At 41.5% G+C, this 19,511-nt stretch overlaps 1 protein-coding gene across 4 annotated transcripts in view; it reads left to right on the plus strand.

The window, feature by feature from the left end:
- The window catches only part of DCP1B (decapping mRNA 1B), a 35,825-nt gene extending 17,030 nt beyond the window's left edge, over positions 1–18,795 (plus strand). For all 4 annotated transcript variants that reach the window (XM_081879868.1, XM_081879867.1, XM_081879869.1 and 1 more), the window contains 6 exons: positions 1,235–1,301; positions 5,358–5,493; positions 8,186–8,314; positions 11,000–11,845; positions 17,636–17,881; positions 18,672–18,795. In XM_081879868.1, coding sequence (XP_081735994.1) covers positions 1,235–1,301; positions 5,358–5,493; positions 8,186–8,314; positions 11,000–11,845; positions 17,636–17,881; positions 18,672–18,752 — 1,505 coding nt within the window. In that variant the 3' untranslated portion in view covers positions 18,753–18,795. The remainder of the gene's footprint in view (positions 1–1,234; positions 1,302–5,357; positions 5,494–8,185; positions 8,315–10,999; positions 11,846–17,635; positions 17,882–18,671) is intronic.
- The last annotated feature ends 716 nt before the right edge of the window (positions 18,796–19,511 follow it).

Genomic DNA, 19,511 nt, shown 5'->3' on the forward strand with positions numbered 1-19,511 from the left:
CAGGTGTGTTTCCACCATCAGTGGGGGTGGAACTATTCCTTGTTTGGGCAGGAAGATGCTGCAGTAACTCAGTGCAACTGAACTCCATGCCAATTTACTTCATAGCAAACATATAGCACAGCCACCTAATTGGAATTGAGTTCCAGTGAAGTAACCTTCAAGTTAATGTGCTTAGGCACTTGATGTTCAAAAACCTAACTTTAACTATTGAGTGCACTTAAAATTGCATTGCAGAAGGTGTGACATCACGTTCTGTATTCAGATGGTCTGAGGACAAATGCTATTTTCACATTCAGCATGAAAATAAGTGCATATATCACTCCTTAATTTGGGACCTAAAATAGCTCTCATTATCACCTTCAATAGATTTTTCTGCTAAACACTTCTGGGGTGGGGCTTGCTGGCTTGTGCTTCAAAATTTAATTTCCTTTTTCTGTATAAAATGTGGACATATTGTCACAATGTAAAATCAACAACACCTCCTGAATTATGTATACAGGCGTCCTGGACCCACTACAATCTATTGTGTTAAATGCTTTATTTAGACAAGTAAAACAAAAATCTGGGACATTGATAGAAAATGTTCTGTAAAAATGGGTGCAGTCTTTTAAACATTGCTGCTATTTATAGTGATTATTTACCCCCAAATGTTCAGAACAAATCTCTTAACAGACATCAATTTTCAGTTATTCCAGGATTTCCAGTTTACCAAAGCGATGATAGAAGGGGAGTCTGTCTTTTACTCCAATAACAGAAGGTTTATAACATTGCATATACTTTGTTCTCTCTATCAACATTCCCCAACTAATCATGACCACATAACCTGATCACTCTGAAAGCACTCCAGAAAGTATCCCCAATTCCATTCCATGCAGATGGGTGAAAGTTGCCTGTTCATTCAAGGCACTGGGGCTAGTTTCCAGCAGTCAAAGGTCCAAATGTAACGTTTTAAAACGTTAATAAAAATAAATAAATGCAGACCTCATGGATGGGGCTGCGGACAGTGTTGCACAAGTAGAAGTTGGAAGGACCTGGTGCATTGGTACAGAGCCAGAACAGAAACACTGGAAGGTATGGGGAGCAGCCAAATATGTGCATCATATAGCAACAGGGGGAAGGTAAAATGCAACTGTTTAAGGCTTACAAAATACTTTTGAAACCTTTACAAAGCCAGAGGGTGCTGGAAAGCATTGTAATGTGTTGTTCATTGTTTGTGTTTGTTGTGCATTTACAGTGTCCATTTATGGAATTTGGTTTTATGATAAGGAAGAATGCCAAAGAATTGCAGAGCTCATGAAAAAGTAAGTGCTGGTGGTCAAGGAAGCCCTTTGAGGATTTTATTTGTGATCATTTGCATGTTATAGCATTGTTCATTATATTGAATCTGTTTAAGATTAACCCCCTTTATATTAACAGCATAAATGGGCTCATTAAAGCAGAAAAGTCAACTGACTCTGCAGTACTGTGCACACTTAAATAGCAGTAAGTCTTATTGAAATCAATGGGACTTACTTCTGAATAAAACTACATAAGATTGCATTGTGAAGCATATTTTAATTTGGACTAACGCATTTTGGAATTGTTCAGTGAAAGTTTACTTCATTGGGAGGAAAGCTCTTATTAGATAAAGACTGAGGAGGAAATAAATCACAGGCAAATGTCTGTAAATTGTAATTTATTTTTATACTTTGCAATTTATTTTGTATAGTCTATTCCTATTGATCTCACTTGCCCTGGTATATGGAAAAATATGCAACTTTATTCCCTACTGCTTTGAAGTAGGACTGTTTGTAAGATTAACCTGCTGAAACAGGTTAGTGCCTTCAGTAAAACCTGGATTATACAATTAAGCCAAGGACCATACACATTCAATAAATGTTATAAATGTGCTTACTATAGTATATAGAGATCAGGTCTTAGTATTTTTAATATATTAGTTTTATAATATCCAAACACTGATGGATAGCATCTCTTTCTAAGTGCCCTGAATGATGAAATTCCACCACGGGGTGGATTAGCTAGGTACCAGTTTGAGGGATCCTATCTGGATTGCTGAGGTCAGAGGTCCTCCAGGCCATAATCTGAGGTGGCAGTGGCTCTTTAGGGTGTCAGACAGGGTCTCTCCCAGTCCTACCTGGAGATACCAAGGATCAAACCTGGGGTGTTCTACATACAAAACAAATACTGTACCACTGAGGTAAGCTCTCTCTCTTTGGTAATCCTGTAGCCATCTGTGGTAATGGTAGCTAGGCCACTTGCAGAGGCATTCCAGTTACAGTGGTGCCTCGCAAGACGAAATTAATCCATTCCGCGAGTCTCTTCGTCTAGCGGTTTTTTCGTCTTGCGAAGCAAGCCCATTGACGGCTTAGCGGATTAGCGCTATTAGCGGCTTAGCGGCTTTTAGCGGCTTATCGGCTTATCGGATCAGCTGATAAGCGGCTTAGCGGCTTAGAAAAAGGGGGGGGAGGAAAAAAAACCCGCAGGAACTCGCAAGACATTTTTGTCTTGCGAAGCAAGCCCATAGGGAAATTCGTTTTGCGAAGCGCCTCCAAAACGGAAAACCCTTTCATCTAGCGGGTTTTCCGTCTTGCGAGGCTTTCGTCTTGCGGGGCACCACTGTATTCTGGTTCCCATGTTACTTTTATACTCACTTTGTATCTAATGCCATGCTCTTGCAATTGGTGATACATATGATGTTTGGGCTGTAACTTTCTAAAGATACTTGGGTGGAGTCTAGTGTAGAATCTGGTATAGGTATGCTCAATTTATCATCAAAATTCTAACTCTAACCAGATGCCTGCAGCTTAGAGGATTTATCAGGGGAGTTAAATTTGCCTGGGCATAACAATGGACCAGCCAATCTTTGTTTTTGCCCAGTTACACTACAGTGTGATTGCTGTGAAACGATCTACAGATTTACTTCTCCTGCTAGGCATTGATCAGGAAATTCTACAAGACCTGGAAATGGATGTACAAAAGAGTCCATCTGCTGTAGAGAAAGAGAGAAGATGTTTCACTCTAGGAAAGTCAGAGCTCCTCTTTCTCAGCATTATTATTTAGATTTTTACCCCAAAGTTTCCTCCAGAGGAGCCAGAGGGCAGCAAAACATATCAATACTAATACAATTAAACTTCTAAAAATATTTAAATACTTCTAAAAACAATCACCTACCATTTTATCCTATCCTGACTCACATGCACAGTGAAGTACAATAGAAAACTATAAGCTACACATTACTGCTTATTAGACATTACAGAAGTATGCACAGATCACAAATTTAGTTAACATTTCCCTAACACAATTTAATTGCAGCTATAGTCTTTTTGAAAAAAGAAATAGGCATGTATCCCTCTTGTGTAGCAATTGAAAGGAGCAGAGTAATTATATTAAAAATCTCTAATATCTCCCCTCAGTTGTATTCCCCACCCCACTGCATCAGAAGTGTGCAAATGCTTCCCTCATGGGGAAATTTCTGAACTTTTTCTAGTGCTGTGATACAATTTTTGAGATATACTGCACCTAATGTTCCAAATGTAGTCACACAGTAGATCTATATAAAAGTCATTGTAATATTGGTAGTTTTATTTTCCATTCCCAATATTGACTTGTCTTTTTCACTGCCACTGCGCAGAAAGTTGACAGTTTCAGTGAACTGCCTACCACAACCTCAAGTTCTGTTTCTTGGGTTAGTTGCAGTCAATTCAGATCCCACCTCCATATGTACAAAGTAGTTCTGTTTTGCCCCAGTGTGCATCACTTAGCCCTTGCGTACATTAAATGCTGTGTGAAGCTTTCTTATCATTCACTCGGTTTGGAGCTAGATTCTTCTGGAACTCTTCAATTTGCTTTTGCATTTCACAGCCCAGATAACAAACTTGGCTATCTCACTGCTTACCCCTGACTTAAGAATGTTTATGAATAAAAGGTAGCATTCCCAGTACAGAACCTTTGGGTAGTTTATTGATAATTTGTCTCCTTATTTTAAACTGTTTAAAATGTCTGTTTCCTTTTCTTAAGCAGTTATTGATCCATAAGAAGTTGATATGGCAACAGTCATCTAAAACAAATATTAGCATAGCTAGCATAGTGTGTAGCCTGTGCGGGGAGTGGAAGCATATTGAGCCATGACCAATACATGATCCAGAGGAATAGGTCTGTTTGATCGGCTATAGCAAAAAAAAAGAAATAATCCTGTGTCACCTTAAAGGCCAATAAGACAATAAAACAGGTTTTGTTACTCCTTGCTTTTGGTGGCATTTGGGGCCCCATTATTTACAGATCTTTCCCCCTCCTTTCTGCTAACATAGAATACCCATCAAATATCCAATCAAAAGTAGAGTCCAAAGACTCTTGAGGATAAGAGTTGTGGGCTCCTGGATCACTGACCTCTATGAAGGTGGATTTTACATAAATCTCTTGCTGCAATGCTGGAAGAAGCAACACATTAAGCGCTCTGTCATCAGTGACTCGGATATCTGTTGTCACATGTTGTATTCAGCCCACAGTGAAATATCCGCAATCTTGACCGTTTGGTGCCTGTCCTTAACTGCTTCCATGCCTGATCAGAAAGCCTCTGGGAGCCTCAGCCTAGAACGGGAGACTGACAAAGTTGACATGTGGCCCATGAAAGCATCTGAGGAAAGAGAGTGGAGTGCCTTATATTGACAATCCCTGTGTGGCAGTGGTGCCTTTGTCATGGTGAACAACACCACAGTGGTTAATATCAGGAGCAAGAAAGAATTTATACAAGATTTCAGGAGAAGCAAGCTGTCATCTCAAACAACTGTACGTTATTGAAAGATAACTGTGGCTAATCAGCTCTCCCTGCAGTTTTTGGTGATTAAATGTCTCTCAGACTGCTAATTTTCTTCAGTAAAAGACTAGTTTGTGAGGATTTGTATGATTGTAAACCATGTTTAGTGGGTTATAATAGCAGCATTTCATCTAGTTAAAACTGCACTGCAGTTCAGCCAAGTGACTGTGTGTTAGAATTATCAGCAGTTTGCAGTAATTATAAAACAGCTGGGGCAGGAAATTGGTCATTTACTAGCAGTTAAAGACTTGTTTGTGTATATTCGCCACCCTACCATCACCAGCAATCATAAAATGAGCTGTGGTTTAATGTACTTCCCAGCCAGACGATCTGTGACTGTGTTGGGGATATTTAAGTCTTTTATGGCCCAGTGTGCACAAAATTTGAGAAATTACATTATCAACCCAGGCAAACCTTATGAGATAGCCCTTCTCCTCCAAAACAACAACCTTGGAACCATTCTTAATGTCTGCTAAATGATTTGAAGCAGTTGGAATTGAACTCCATTTTCTCCCTCATTTTTAACTTCACCCTTCATTTCCAGTTTAACTCAGCAAGAACAACTGAAAGCACAGCAGGGTGCTGGCACTGGAATTTCCCCAGTAAGCCTGAATGTGGGTGACAGCAAAGAAGTGGATATCCTACGGATGCTCAACAAAGCCAAAGATGAATATACCAAGGTGAGGCCTATCCTGTATAAAACAATACCTGCAAGTATTCTTGGATGAGACTAGATTTATCTAGATGCACTACTGTCTGGGTTCAGACTCGGTTTTGGAACTGAATCAGCTTTAGTTGCACTGATGGATGACCTTCATTGTGAAAGAGATGGGGAGCACTACTGTGTTACTTCTGCTCAATCTCTTGGTGGCTTTTGACACTATTGTCCACAGTATCCTGCTGGACTGACTCAGAGGAATTAGTATTGGAGGCACCATATTATGATGGTTCTGTCCTTACCTTCATGGCTGCGTTCTGAGTGTAGCACTGGATGAATACTCCCTGGCCCCCTGGCACTTGTGCTGTGGGGTCCTGCAGGGCCCAGTGCTATTAGCATTTATACAAAGCCACTGAGGGCAGTCAGTAGGGGTTTGTGGGCAAGATGTCATCGGTACACTGATGATACGTAGCTCCATTTCCCCATAACATCTGAATCAGGAGAGGCTGTGAAAGGTCTGAATGCAGTGGTGGGCTGATGAGGGCCAATGAACTGTGTTTGAATCTTGAGAAGGCAGAGTCTCTTTGGTTGGGTAGCTCCCATGTTTAGAAGATAGACAAGTACTTGTTCCAGATAGGGTCACATTCCCTCCGAAGGAACAATGATTGGTACTTAATTGTTCCCCCCCCCCTTTTAATGTACAATAGAAAAGATTGTGTAGAAGACTACACACATACTGAAGTGGTTTCATTTTTTCTCTCTTTTTTAGAAAACATTTGTTTGAAGGATGAGTCAGTCCATGTCTGCTTCTTATTCCACCCCATCCCTCTATTTCTTTATCATAATTGGTTGCTAAGAAAATAATCTATCATAGAGAATTTTATGTTCGGAAGCCCTTTGAGATATAGGAATAGCTGTCCTCTCAAAGCTGGAGATCATGTACATTAGGCTAAGCAAAGGTGACACATTTTACAGTTTTATTTGCATCAAAAGCCACTGCACATCAGGACCACCACGCTTCTCAAAATAGCTATTTTACATTTTATCATTTTGTGACTGAATTCCATGTGATGGAATCAGCTTTTGTATAGACCATCTTTACACTGCAGTTTGGGATAATCACTAAGCAAAGAAACATGAAGTCCATTACTGGTTTTCTCAATTGCTGTTGTACTGATTATTGCTTCTTCTGCTGCTTGTTTCAGTTGTGATAACTGCTTTTCATTTTTTAAACTTTTGTATTATTATTTAGCTTGTGCTTTTTATCACTTCACATTCTCTAGTGATGTTTAGTAGAACAGCAAAGGAAAGTATAAAGTATTTATAATTCAAATAAATAAATAGTTTCCACCAGTCTAACCTGAAGCTAGATACACTCCCTTCCTTGCTGGTGTCAATGTCTTCCATCCGAAATCCTGTACAGCTGCTGCTAGTCAATGCACACAATTGTGAGCTAGATGGACCGATGGTCTAAAGCAGCTTCCAAAGAAAAGATAGTTATTCATACTAATAATGGTGCAGGCTCAGCAGCAGGCAATTAGACCAGAAGTCATGATTCCAAAGTACATGTGGAAGGCAAGAGATGCAAAAGTGAACAGAAGCAACAGAGATGTCCTACGGTTGTCACACCACTCGTGCCTAGCTTTTAAATATGAGGCGGAGTGAGATCACTCTCAATACACTCTCACCTCCTGATACTGCATTCAGATAGGTGCTTAGCCTGGGCAGGTGTGTCTGATCCCACCTACAAAGGTGGTGCCGCCTTCTCTGTGATAAGACTGTGTCTTGCCCTTCTGACTCCATCTTCCCCACTGAGTCCTCCTGCTCAGCCCCTCCCCCTGGCTGGTCAGGGTCCTTCTCACTCCCCAATGGGACTCTGCAGCAGGCGCAATGAAGAGAGCCAGCACATCTCTCCTCCGCCCCAGTGCTACATCTGGAGTCACAAGGAGAGGACCTCCATCTTCCATTCCTGGGCACCAACCTACAAGCCCCCCATTCTTCTTTTTCCTGATCCTCTACCGCCTGAGGTTGCCCAGCCATACCAGATCCTGATGGAACTGAGAAGTTTGCCAGTGCCAGCATAATTTCTTTTGTGGGCCAAGTGGTTGTTTTTAATTTGCCCAGTCTACTGTAGCTGGTTTTTAACTATGTTTTATTCTGTTGAATTTTACTGGTGGGTATGATTCTGGGGTTTTTTCCCCCTTTTGCTATTCTACTATTTTATTATGTTACATTTCTTTTATTATGATTTTGAATATGTTTGATGTCTCAAGAGCCTTGTCAGGGACAAAAATCCACCGTTATATCAAATGTCATGTGCTATCTGGATAACCTGAAGCCACTGCTGTTTTTGTTTTGTTTTTCTAATGTCTTTTACCCTTTTAAATCTAAGTCTAGCCTTTAGTCTGCATGAAATATAGGTTAAAAGCAGAGTGAAGAGATGCTTAGAATGGAAGATGATCTGTATAAAATCCCTCGTATGGATATTTCCTGCACTTATATTGCATGTGGCTCATGTTCCTAGAAAATCCAATTGTCTTTCCTTCAGGTACCCTTGATCCTCATGGACATTTGTCAATTTGTCAGTTCTGTTTTCTCTTCTCAAGTTTAACTGTACTGTATTCTTTTTTTTCACGGTGAGGGAGAGATTGAAAATAAAAATTGCTTTCTATAAAAAGAATTAATGTAGCATTATTTTTGTTTGTGTGTTGCAGTGTAAAATGTGCTCAGAGCCAAAACAGATAACCAGTTCATCTGCTATATATGACAACCCCAACTTGATCAAACCAATCCCAGTGAAGCCTAGTGAAACTCAGCACCAGTGTATTCCTCAACAAGTCCAGGTATGCTATTGTATTTACTTTCTTAACCCTAAGCTTCTTAGTTTAGAAGGCTTATGAGTCTGTGTTAGGAGCCTTTCTGTGCAATAAAAAAAGATTACCTTGCTGGGTGAACCTCTGACATCACATCCAGTTTTGCTTTCAACCCAGCCATGATCCACAATTTCATTACCCTGTTGTGGTGGTGTGTATCTTTACCACAGGTAGTCACGCTGCTTTTTGGAACTCATTTTTAAATAAGTCTGGATGAGGGCTCAAGTATATTTGACTGTATGCATCAGTAAAGCACACAGCTTTCAGAAAACAATTACTACAAAATAAACAGCGTTCTTAATGCAAAGGTTGTATTATTGGAATGGCTGAACAGAGAGGCGTGGGCAGCCCTTGGCCATGCTAGGCCAAATATCACCTCACCCCCTTCACAGGACTATTCATCCCCTAAAGAAAGAGGGAACATCAACAACTTTGGGGGACAGGTGAAATCAATTAATTTTGGGGTGAGAAATGGGCTTACTGTTAAAGTGGGTGTTTTTTTCTAAATACAAACAAAATTTTACCACCACCACTTCAGTCAGTAGCTTAGTTACCCTCAGCAGTCTGGTAGTATTCCATTTGAAATTTAGGACAGAAAGTCCCTTGAGAACGAGGCTATGTAACATAATGCATATAATTCAGGGGCATGGTGATTATGTTATATAACAATTTGTATTATAGTTTGTTTGTTTGGATGTTGTTGTTCTTTCAGTGCCCCTGAAAAACATACTCATCTTATAAGACAACAAAATGCCCAATGCAGTTTAGTGAAGAACTGATATGCATCAAGCATTTCACTAGTTTATAAGGGCATTTTATCATTTAATAAAATTATATTTTCTCTCCCCCCTCCACCTTTGTGTTTGATGCTGCCCTCTTTTTCCCCCTTTAGTATTTTGAGAGGGGCACCATTTCTGTTGCTGCTCTTAAAACTCCTTCAGTAATGACTGTCTATGATTTACAGACGTTGAATCCAAAGCATTAATAAGAGCACCTGTAGGCTTCTAGTGATTGCTTTTTCCCTGTGTTGGCATTAGGAGTTATGCTTGCCTTTCATAGTACCCCTTTGATTCTTAAAACCTTTCAATTCTTCTTACAATGGATGCAATTTTAATGGAATTTTGTAATGCAATTCTGTTTACATAGGAATGATATTTTATAGCCCATTGCAAAGTGTACGATATTCATGAACACTGGGCTGGGAGGACTAAGATACAGCTCATAATCACACATCGTGTTCAAAGCTGACAGATCTGTGCTGTCCAATTTTATGCCCTTAATCAGGAAACAACACGCAACGCTGTTTGTGTGCAATATTTCAGAGATAGGTAGAAGGAAGACTGTGCTCCATCAGCAGACCACCTCTTGCCTCTTGATTTGTAGGATTCTTTTAACAAATACTGGAAAAGTTTGATCTTGGTCTGATCCCCACCAAAGCACCTTACATTCTTAAATAAGGGTGTGTGCTCTTGATTACTGAGTAGATCAGTTAACTGTTAAGAAATCCAGAGTATGAACTCTTTTGTTTAAATTTAATTTCTTACATTTATGTCCCATCTTTCTTCTGCCGTGGAACTCCATGCATTGTGCATATGGCTGCCAAGAGTCACCCATCCAAGCACTGAGCAGACCCAGACCTGCTTAGCTTCAGTAAGGTGGTGACCTCATATATCTTCAGGCTGTACTCTAGGTATATTGCTTTGTAAAGCTAAGATGCGAAATTGGACCAAAATGATTCTAGCCATAGAAATAAAAAGTAAATTAAACAAAACTAAATTCAACCCGTTTCCTCCACCCACATAAAGATGCAAGAAAACTGTTGAAATGAAGCTTCATATACCAGGTGTGAGTTGTTAATAATAATTTAGTACATACAGTCAGCAAACAGGTAGATAAGCTCTGCTATACAGTGGTACCTCAGTTTTCGAACGTAATCCGTTCTGGAAGACCGTTTGAGTCCTGAAACTTTCGAAAACTGAGGCGCAAAGGGCGGTCTGCAAATTTAATAGAGAAAAATAACATATACACTCAGTAGAAGCCGTTTGACTTCCAAGTCATGTTCGAAAATTGAAGCATTTACTTCCGGGTTTACGGTGTTCGAAACCCAAATGTTCATCAATGGAGATGTTTGGAAACCGAGGTGCCACTGTATTGTGACCTTTTGTGCAGTTCTGTGTAATCTTACACCCTTTGCTACACTCAGATAAAGAATCATACAGTAAATAAAATAAACGGTAGTTTGCGAGACAGTTCACCGGAGGTGAAAAGGTTCTGCTGCTGAGTGATGATGGAGGGAGGGAGGGAGAGACCCAACACTTACTGAAGCAAGCTGTGAGGCAGTGTCAGGAAAGTGTGGTGTGTGCTGAAGAAGAAGCATATAGGAGGAGCTGTCCCCTGTCCACCACTTCTCTCCTTATAACTGTCCTCACCAACCATCTTCCCACCAACTGGTTCCAAACTCATATTTCTGCCACAAACAGAACGTCTGTGATCTTACCAATTGTTTGTAGAAAAGCCATTTGTTCAGCTTTCGGAGAACGTACAGTGGCATCTGCTGTTCTCTCTCTTCCTTTGATGCTGCTAGCCAAACCTTTATTTTGCCTTATTTTTCTGAATTAAACTGGCTTTCTTTTCTCCTCCCCGCTCCCCCACCAGAACACAGACCCTGAACCACAACACTTATCTCTCACAACGCTCTTTGGAAAGCAGGAAAAGTCTAACATATACCAAGATACCTCAGAGCAGTCACAAAAAATTCACCAAGAAAACTTTCCTCTGAGGCAAGGGGTGGTGCGCTCTCTGTCCTATGAGGAACCTGGAAGACACTCGCCCACAGCAGAGAAGCAGCTTTGCCCAGCCATTCAGAAACTGATGGTGCGTGGAGCAGAGCTTCACCCGGTCTCCGAACTCCCTGAGAACCGGATGTGTGAGAACGGCAGCGTCCCTTCGGTAGGGGAGGTTTTCACGGGACTCTTCCAGCCTGTGGCTTCTCATGGCATTCGGACATCTCATCCAGTCCAAGATGCCGCCAGCACACGTAGCCTGCTGCAACAACTCCATAGCCAGTCAGGACAAATGAGAAAAATGGAGCCCAGCAATGTAGGACCAGCGAGTTCTGCTGCATCAGTCTTCACCAGGGCTCCTGCTGTCTCCTCAGGAGCCCAGGTAAAGAATGTGACACAGCCTCATCTCATGTATTTCAATGGCTCTCTCCCAGGTCAGACTTTGGGACCTCCAGCCCTTGGTAAAGAACAATCCAAGCTTCCCGGACAGTCCCTTCCTCTCTCTGGGAACCAATCTGGAAATTCTGGAGTAATTTCACCACAAGAGTTATTAAAGAAACTTCAGATAGTGCAACAGGAGCAGCAGTTGCATGTATCCAGTCGGCCAACCTTGGCAGCCAAGTTTCCTGTGGTTACTCAGAGCAGCACCACCCTAAAACCTCTGGATTCCTGGATGGACAAAGCTTCAAACACAGAAAAGCAGCCTCCTCTTTTTCAGGTAAACCAGCAATAGATTTGATAGAACCTAGAGTCCGAGAACCTTGGATCAACAGGCTGCTTGTTCTTCTACTTTCAACATTCAAAAACCACCTCTCAGTTCTAGCATTGGGGAACTGTAGACTAGTTCATGGTCCATACTAGTGGTGTCCAAACACTGCTCCTTAGTTCATTTTAACAACCCTTTGGACTTAGCTTGAGTTTTGTCAAGCATGTAGATTTGAAAAATCCCAAGTGGTTTTTTTGTGTGCAGCTTCCATTCACCAGCAAATGTCCCAACAAATCAAAAACCTTTTACCTTTGTGGGTGAACCTCATGTCAAGTCATTCCCAGATTCAAAAGTTCTTGAAGTGGGGCATGCCTTTTCAAGGGGGGAAAGTGGACATTTTGTACCTGAATGCCCTCTGCATTGTTAGACCATAGCTAGTACAGTCGTACCTTGGTTTTTGAACAGCTTAGTCCTCGAACATTTTGGCTCCCAAACACTGCAAAGTGACTGTTCCAGTTTGCAAAATATTTTTGGATGCCAAACGTCCAAGAAGGCTTCTGTGGCTTGATTGGTCACAGGTAATTTCCATCATTGCATCAATGATACCTGGGACTCCACCCAACTGCATGTTAGCTATTTCTCCTTATGCCAACATTTGAGTGAAGCCTAAGGCAAAGGGTGGTTAGGAGGAATACAGCTGGGATGGGCAATTAGGCTAAAGATCCCTTGCCTGCACATCCACTGATACTACTAATCCCAAGTGAATCTTGGTTTCCATAGCTGTGCCCCTATGGAATATGGTTTTGCTTTCCCATTGACCTTCAGCACTTGATTTCTTGATTTGTTTATAAAGGGTTTTTCAGATATACTAGCATATTTTGCTGTTGTCAAGCTGCATCCAAGAAAATGCATTTTTAAATTATAATACAAATCACCCCCACCACTTCCAAAGTTAAATGATCCCTTTAATAATCCTTGGAAATCCCTCACTTGGGCAAATGGGATCTGTGCAGCTGTGGGGGCTTGGCTTTTGGCTGCTGCTTTTGTTGTGCAGTCTGCCATTTCCTCCAGCCTCTCCTCCATAGACTGCAGCCAAGCACACTATTAAATAAAACTGGAAATTGAGCTTATTGTTAGGCTCTATAATTTGAACTAATAGAAAGTGCGAAAGTGCAGGAGGTATCAAAACAAGAAAAGTTGGAATTTGATGATTCATTGACCCTGTGTCTGAGGATGATGCTTATGACATTTGGACTAAAATGAAATGGAAAAACAACCATTTGGGACAGAATTTGATAATGGGTTCATGATGTGATACTTTAATCAGCTTGCTGATGTTATGCTGAATGTGGACGGCAAAGTCTATCCATAGGAAGAGAATGTTTTATTGCACAGTATTGTGATGGAACTGAGAGATTGTCTGTGCATTGCGGGGGGGGGGGGACTTTCTGGGCTGGGTTGCCCAGGGTTGGAAAACAGGCTTTATTTCCACCAATACAGTATCCCATATTGCAGCTCTTAATGTTTTCTTACAGATGTCGATAGGGGCCATTCACTTACATAGGAGAAAATAAAGCAATATCCTTGGGAAACTACTTGGTGGAGGCTAAACCTGCCCACAGTGACACCAGTTTATTGGGAAAAGAAAGCATGTCTTGCCAACTGCAGCAAATTTAATTGGCTCTATAGTATAATGGGTATAACTAAGTTCTGAGCCTGTGGCTGTCTCCTTAGGTCTTGCTCAGGTCTTTATTTTGTGGTTGTGTTAAGGGGTTGAGATTTAAAAATGGGTGTCAAACACAAATGGACCAGGAGTTCAGATTTCCCAGGGGCTCACATTTTCATTGAAGAGCCATCAGTTTTGATGGAGACAGCAGCAGGAACAGAGGTTAATTTTTTAAATTACCCCGGACAGCCAATTTCATTATGCCATCCTTTCACAACATATGTCAGCAGATTTCTTCACCGGCATGAACACTACCCCCAGTTGCTAGTTCTCTTGTCCCAGGACTAAGTGCTCCCTTGAAGCTTGAAACCCACTGGTTTTTAAAGCTTTTTCCTGTGTGCCGCTACTTGCCAGCCATAACGTTTTCACATGCAAAGACAGCTTTCCTTCAGCCACTAACCTAACTGCCAGCTTGCATTGTGGTTGCCATGTTTCCTGGGTGCCATTTCTTAGGATGCCATTTCCCAGGTCTCCTTATATAGCTTATATAGTAGGTTTTGTCTGTTGCCACATTCTACTATAGAACTATAAAAGTACAGAAGCTTTGTCAGGGTTCAGTGCCCATAAAAAAGGTGCTTAATGAAGGCTACAGCTACAGTGGTAGAAAGGGCTGCTGCTGGTATGCTGAGCCAATAGCAAGCAAGCTCAAACTTCAGAGAAGTTTGGCCTAAAAGTTCTAAATGAGGAAGTTCTTGCTTCAGACTTTGGCAGTATCACCTGTGTCTATTCTACAGAAATAGTTAAGTTTGTAAAGTCTTCCGGATGAGCATTGCTGCTAATCCGTACTATAGTGTATTGCTGCCAGCTGAAGACTTATTTGTCACCATAACTAAGGACAGACATTTCAGTCAAATAGTATTGGCGCAGTCACACATGCAGATGCTCAGGCAAAGCGAATCAAAGCAGAACCTGACAATAAACGCACCCAAAAGTCTGTTCCCTAGAATTGCTTTTTGGCGTTTCATCTGCTCCCACTGTCTTTCAAGTGGACCAAGTTTTATAGGGTCTGCTGGGTGCAGCTTGCCACCTAGACAACATCTTGAATATTGGTGGTGGGACTGAACAAATGTGTATTTAAAGGACTCGCCATAAGTTCCTTCAGTAACTGGAATCTGCAGTTTGTACTTCCTCAGCAGTGGACTCGGCATATTATTGGTCTCATTTCGATTTGGCTTGTGATGCATCTCCATCTGGCTTCAAAGCTGTAATCTGCAGTATAAGGTTCAGTGGAGGGGAAATACTTGTTACGAAAGCAATTAGGAAAAGCAGAACACAGTGGTACTTGAATCAACCCAAAGAAAACACAATCTTGATCAAGTCTGAGCTGCTCAAAGAGCATACCTAGGCAGTCCGTTTCCACTATGCACAGAGAAAATGATTTTTCACCAAAAAAAGTTGATAGGAAGGCATTCCCAAAGCTGCATTAATTGTAAAGAGGTAAGAGGTGCAACCAAAATAAGAGGAAAGGGCAGAAAATTGGAGGAAGATCTTGAAAGTAGGTGGTTTAAAGGTAGAATTCCTGCTTGTGGCATGCTCTGATAAAAAACCAGTTTAGAGTCAGACAGCAGGACTATGGTTTGGACCCAAAGAACCATTGGAGTTTTGTCTGTGCAATGGGGCTTTCCTCCCTTTTCTTGTTGCAGCCACTTATGCCCAGTGACTCCTGTGGGTCAGAGAAGTCAAACAACAACTCCACTTGTGGGGAGAAAGAGTGCTTTCCATGCAGACAAGGGGTCCTTTTAATCAAAACCTATGGCTGTATTCAAATGTGACCTTCCCAATTACCAATAAATATGGTTTGTTGGAGTAGAAATAAGGATGGGCTGAAGCACACCTTCTTCCTATCATGCCCAGCTGCAGATATTTCCTTAGTTGTAAGAATATAAGAAAAGCCCTATTTGGTCCAGCATCCTGTTCCTCACAGTGGTCAATCAAATTCCTGTGGGAAGAACATCACAGATTTGAGCCTGGTCTACAAGGAGTACTTAAACCACAGTTTCCTGCATCATAGGAAAGCCCATTTAACAAACAAGGAAGTCTCCTTTGCTGGGGAAGGCTGTCTAATTTTGGGGGGAACAGGAACATTACATCTGCATCTGGGTTATGCATGTATGATATTTCCAGTTTCTTTAAAATTATTACCTGCCTCCAGCCCAAGTTGTTATAATAAAGTGTTTCATTCCATGTCTGTTAGTCTCTTCAAGCATAATTAATGCCTAGGCCTTGAAGGAATTCCCTAAAAATAACATTCTGAAATATCTGCCTTGGGGCAGAGAAGAGAGGCTTATCCAGCTATTTAAGCTGCATACAAGTATTACTTTCCTTTAAAAGCATGGCCATTGTCAACAAAAGCCTGCAAATCTGCTATACAGTGGTGCCTCGCAAGATGAAAAGAATCCCTTCCGCGATTCTCTTCGTCTAGCGGTTTTTTCGTCTTGCGAAGCAAGCCCATTGACGGATTAGCGCTTTTAGCGGCTTATCAGCTTAGCGGATAAGCGGCTTAGCGGCTTAGAAAAAGGGGGGGGAGGGGAAAAAAGTCAGAAAAACTCGCAAGACATTTCGTCTTGCGAAGCAAGCCCATAGGAAATTCGTTTTGCGAAGCGCCTCCAAAACGGAAAACGCTTTCGTCTAGCGGGTTTTTCGTCTTGCAAGGCATTCGTCTTGCAGGGCACCACTGTACATGTGTGCGGGATTACACTTCGCCTTAGAGACTGAAGCCTTAGACCTTGCTGACCATGGTAATGTGGAGCAATATGCAATCTGCTCTTCAAAACAGGCTGCTTGTTCATAATGTATGGGGCTGCCAAAATGTATAACTACAGGTGATATATAGCTCTCCCAGCCATTAGATAAAATGAATTAATGATTTCTAATTAATCACCCTGCTTAGCAAAGACGAGATTCAGCAACTGGTTCATCAGTGTACCGTCTGTTCTTGTCTGCCAGCATCTATTTATTTAGCTTTAATGTTGGAATCTTGAACTTAAGCAACTGAAGGCATTAGTGCAGCAGCCTTTCACCGATTTGTAGCGCAGGCCCTGCTTAAAGCCTCACTTGGCTTTACATGAGCAGATAATGTCTTGTATAAACAAATAAAAACCTCATGGAATCATTAGAAGAGAAACATCAGGGTAGGGAGGGTGAATCTGGGTACCACTTTTAATTAAAGGGCTGGTGCCATGCTGTTTTTATTGTAATTATTGGTATGTTTTAAACAGATTTCATATATGTTAATAATTTTAATTCTATCAATGTTTCATTGTGTTTTGATGATTGAATTTTCTGTTTTGTGCAGTTCTTGTTTTTAACTGTAAGCTGCCTTGAATACCATCGGGGGTGGGGGGACACAGAATATGTGTATACAAATAAATAAGGGGTCTTTTTTTCAGGCAGAACCTGACAAGCCTCCTGACTTAAAGGGCTACCCTCCACCCAAAGAATTAGTTGGCCAATTTCAGATCTGCATGGGAAATTTTGCCACATACATACATACATACCCCAAGCATAGCTTTTTGGCCATTTAGGGCTGACAGGTCATACCACTGCTGTGACAACAGAAGCCACAACTAGCATAATTTTTCTGTCGGGGTGCAGCAACAACACAGTTCTGACACATGGGTTCTGCAACCCTGAATCTATTTTGGCCCGTCTGGTTGAGAAACTGTTCAGGCTTTTCTTAATTCTAGCTGCCCACCCTTTTACATCTAACCTATGTCTGAATGATTCAGTCTCCAAGAAGCAGCCTTTCTTCATTCGGGTGGCTTCTTTGGCTCTGGGTCCATTCCCTTGGCGCCATCTCACTATCTTTACAATGGCTATTCAGGTTCTCTGGACTGCAAGAGCCACCTCAACTCTCTGCTTGGTGGCACATCAAACTGGAAGTGACCCTATCACCCTCAACCCTGGAGTATTTTTCTGCCTTGCTAGGATGACTGCCAGCTCCAGCAGGGTTGAGTTCACCTTCCAGAAAGGCAGTAAGCTGCTTGGCAGATAGTTTTTTAATGCCACCTCAGATTCCTTTGTATAGCTGTGGTTGATGTGTAATTTAATGTGATGTCCTTGTGTGTGATGAGCAGGTCATCTCACCGCAGCGAATTCCTGCTACTGTAGCTCCTTCACTACTGATGTCCCCGATGGTGTTCAGTCAGTCTGCCCCAGCACCGCCAAAGCCAAGTGAAGGTGGATGGCTGCCCGTCGTGAACCAAGAAGCTGTTTCTAGTTCCACTAACAGCCTGTCTGTGCAGAACCCAGAAGCTGCTGTTACAAACAGCAGCTCACTGACAAAGCTACAACTACAGGAAACGTTACTACATCTGATCCAGGTAAAGCATCCATTACATTTCTCATCTGTCCTTGTCCTCTCTTAAAAACTATTTGCATCTGTCACCCTAGGAGATGAGAGCGAGCGGAGAGTTGGAATGAATTGTCACCAGTAAGCATACAGCATTGTTGTGTAGATAATCCTCAACTGAGTGTTTTGTTTTGTTTTGTTTTGTTTTGTTTTGTTTTGTTTTGTTTTGTTTTGTTTTGTTTTGTGACCCAGGTTACTTCTCCATTTTGCCTAAGTTGGCTGATGGTCCAGTTTGGTTATTATGAAAATAAGACTTACCATATTGTAAGTCTACAATTAGGCATCTGTGTGCCCTGGAAAAAAACAGCCCCCGGTTTGCAGCTGTCTTGTCAGTAGCTACAGCCCAGACCATTGACAGCAGCTCTAGTTTCTCACAAGGTCTGAAACAGGTTAGATGCAACAAATCAGCTCCCTATGCACTGCAGTCAATTGGGAGTTGCTGATCTGTGCCCAAATGTTGTTCATTCTGACAGCCAGCAGTGAGGATCCTGCTTAGAGCTACCACTGACTGTAGAAGTAGTTTTATCCTGCCTTTGCTCCAAGTTGCGTAGAACAACATTTTAGCCTCAGCAAAAACCCAGGAGAATAATTAGGATGACAGTGGGTGGCATGCTCAAGACCACTCAGTGGGCTTCATAGGATCTAAATTTGCATTTCCCAGTGCATTAATGAACACAATGGTTCAAAAAATGTGGAGTTTTAATTTCTCTGTGGTTTTAAAATTCATATTATTAACAAAGTATATGCCTTTCCCCCTTCAGAATGACGACAACTTCCTAAACATCATCTATGATGCGTACCTTGTCAGCGTGAGAAAAGCAGCACTGAAAAAACCCATGTGAAACTTCGTTTTTTTTTTAATTAAAATGCATCTCATATCCTGAACTTGACTTTTTAAAATAACCGTCAAACAAAACAAGGGGTTTGGGGCTTTCTGCATAGCTTTAAATGATGCTCGCTGGCAAGTCTGTGCTCTGCTGAGGAGTGAGTGGGTGGGAACGGATAGTGCCTTCCAGAGGGTAGGGTGATGTCACAGTATGACAACAGACTTAAGATACCTTTATAGTGTTTTTCTTATGTAGGCTGGATACCAGCATGTATAAAGATTTATATTTTCTCTTCAATAATACATCTGTTTTTTGTGTTTTTTAAAAGAAAAATATTAGAGATTAGTTGCCAAGGTACTTTGCTGGAATCATTAGTTACCATAGGTGGAAGTTACTACTCTACATTGTTTACAAAGGATGGTACTTGCTGGCGGCCACCAGGTGGCAGGCTTGGACTATAGTAGAAAACTTTGAAGCTATTGTGAAAGCTGTGGCTAGGGAAAGCAGATAGCTTTTCAAAGAGCTAAAAATAACATTGTGGTCATCATTGCCAGTGATTTGGACATCCATCCCTCTACTGTCTCTGTTCACACAATCTGTACATTGGTTTTTTGTTTTGTTTTTAAACCTGTTTGATGGCAAAGAAGTGAATGCGTATGCCTTGGACATCCATACCACCTCCAGTTCTACTGACCACCCCCGCACCAAATGAAAAACCACAACAGAGGCTGTCATCATCCTTTGGAAGGAATGTCAGTTGCCGACAGGAGACTG

Source organism: Podarcis erhardii (assembly GCF_964252035.2).
Source record: "Podarcis erhardii genome assembly, chromosome: 10".
NCBI classification, from domain to species: Eukaryota; Metazoa; Chordata; class Lepidosauria; order Squamata; family Lacertidae; genus Podarcis; species Podarcis erhardii.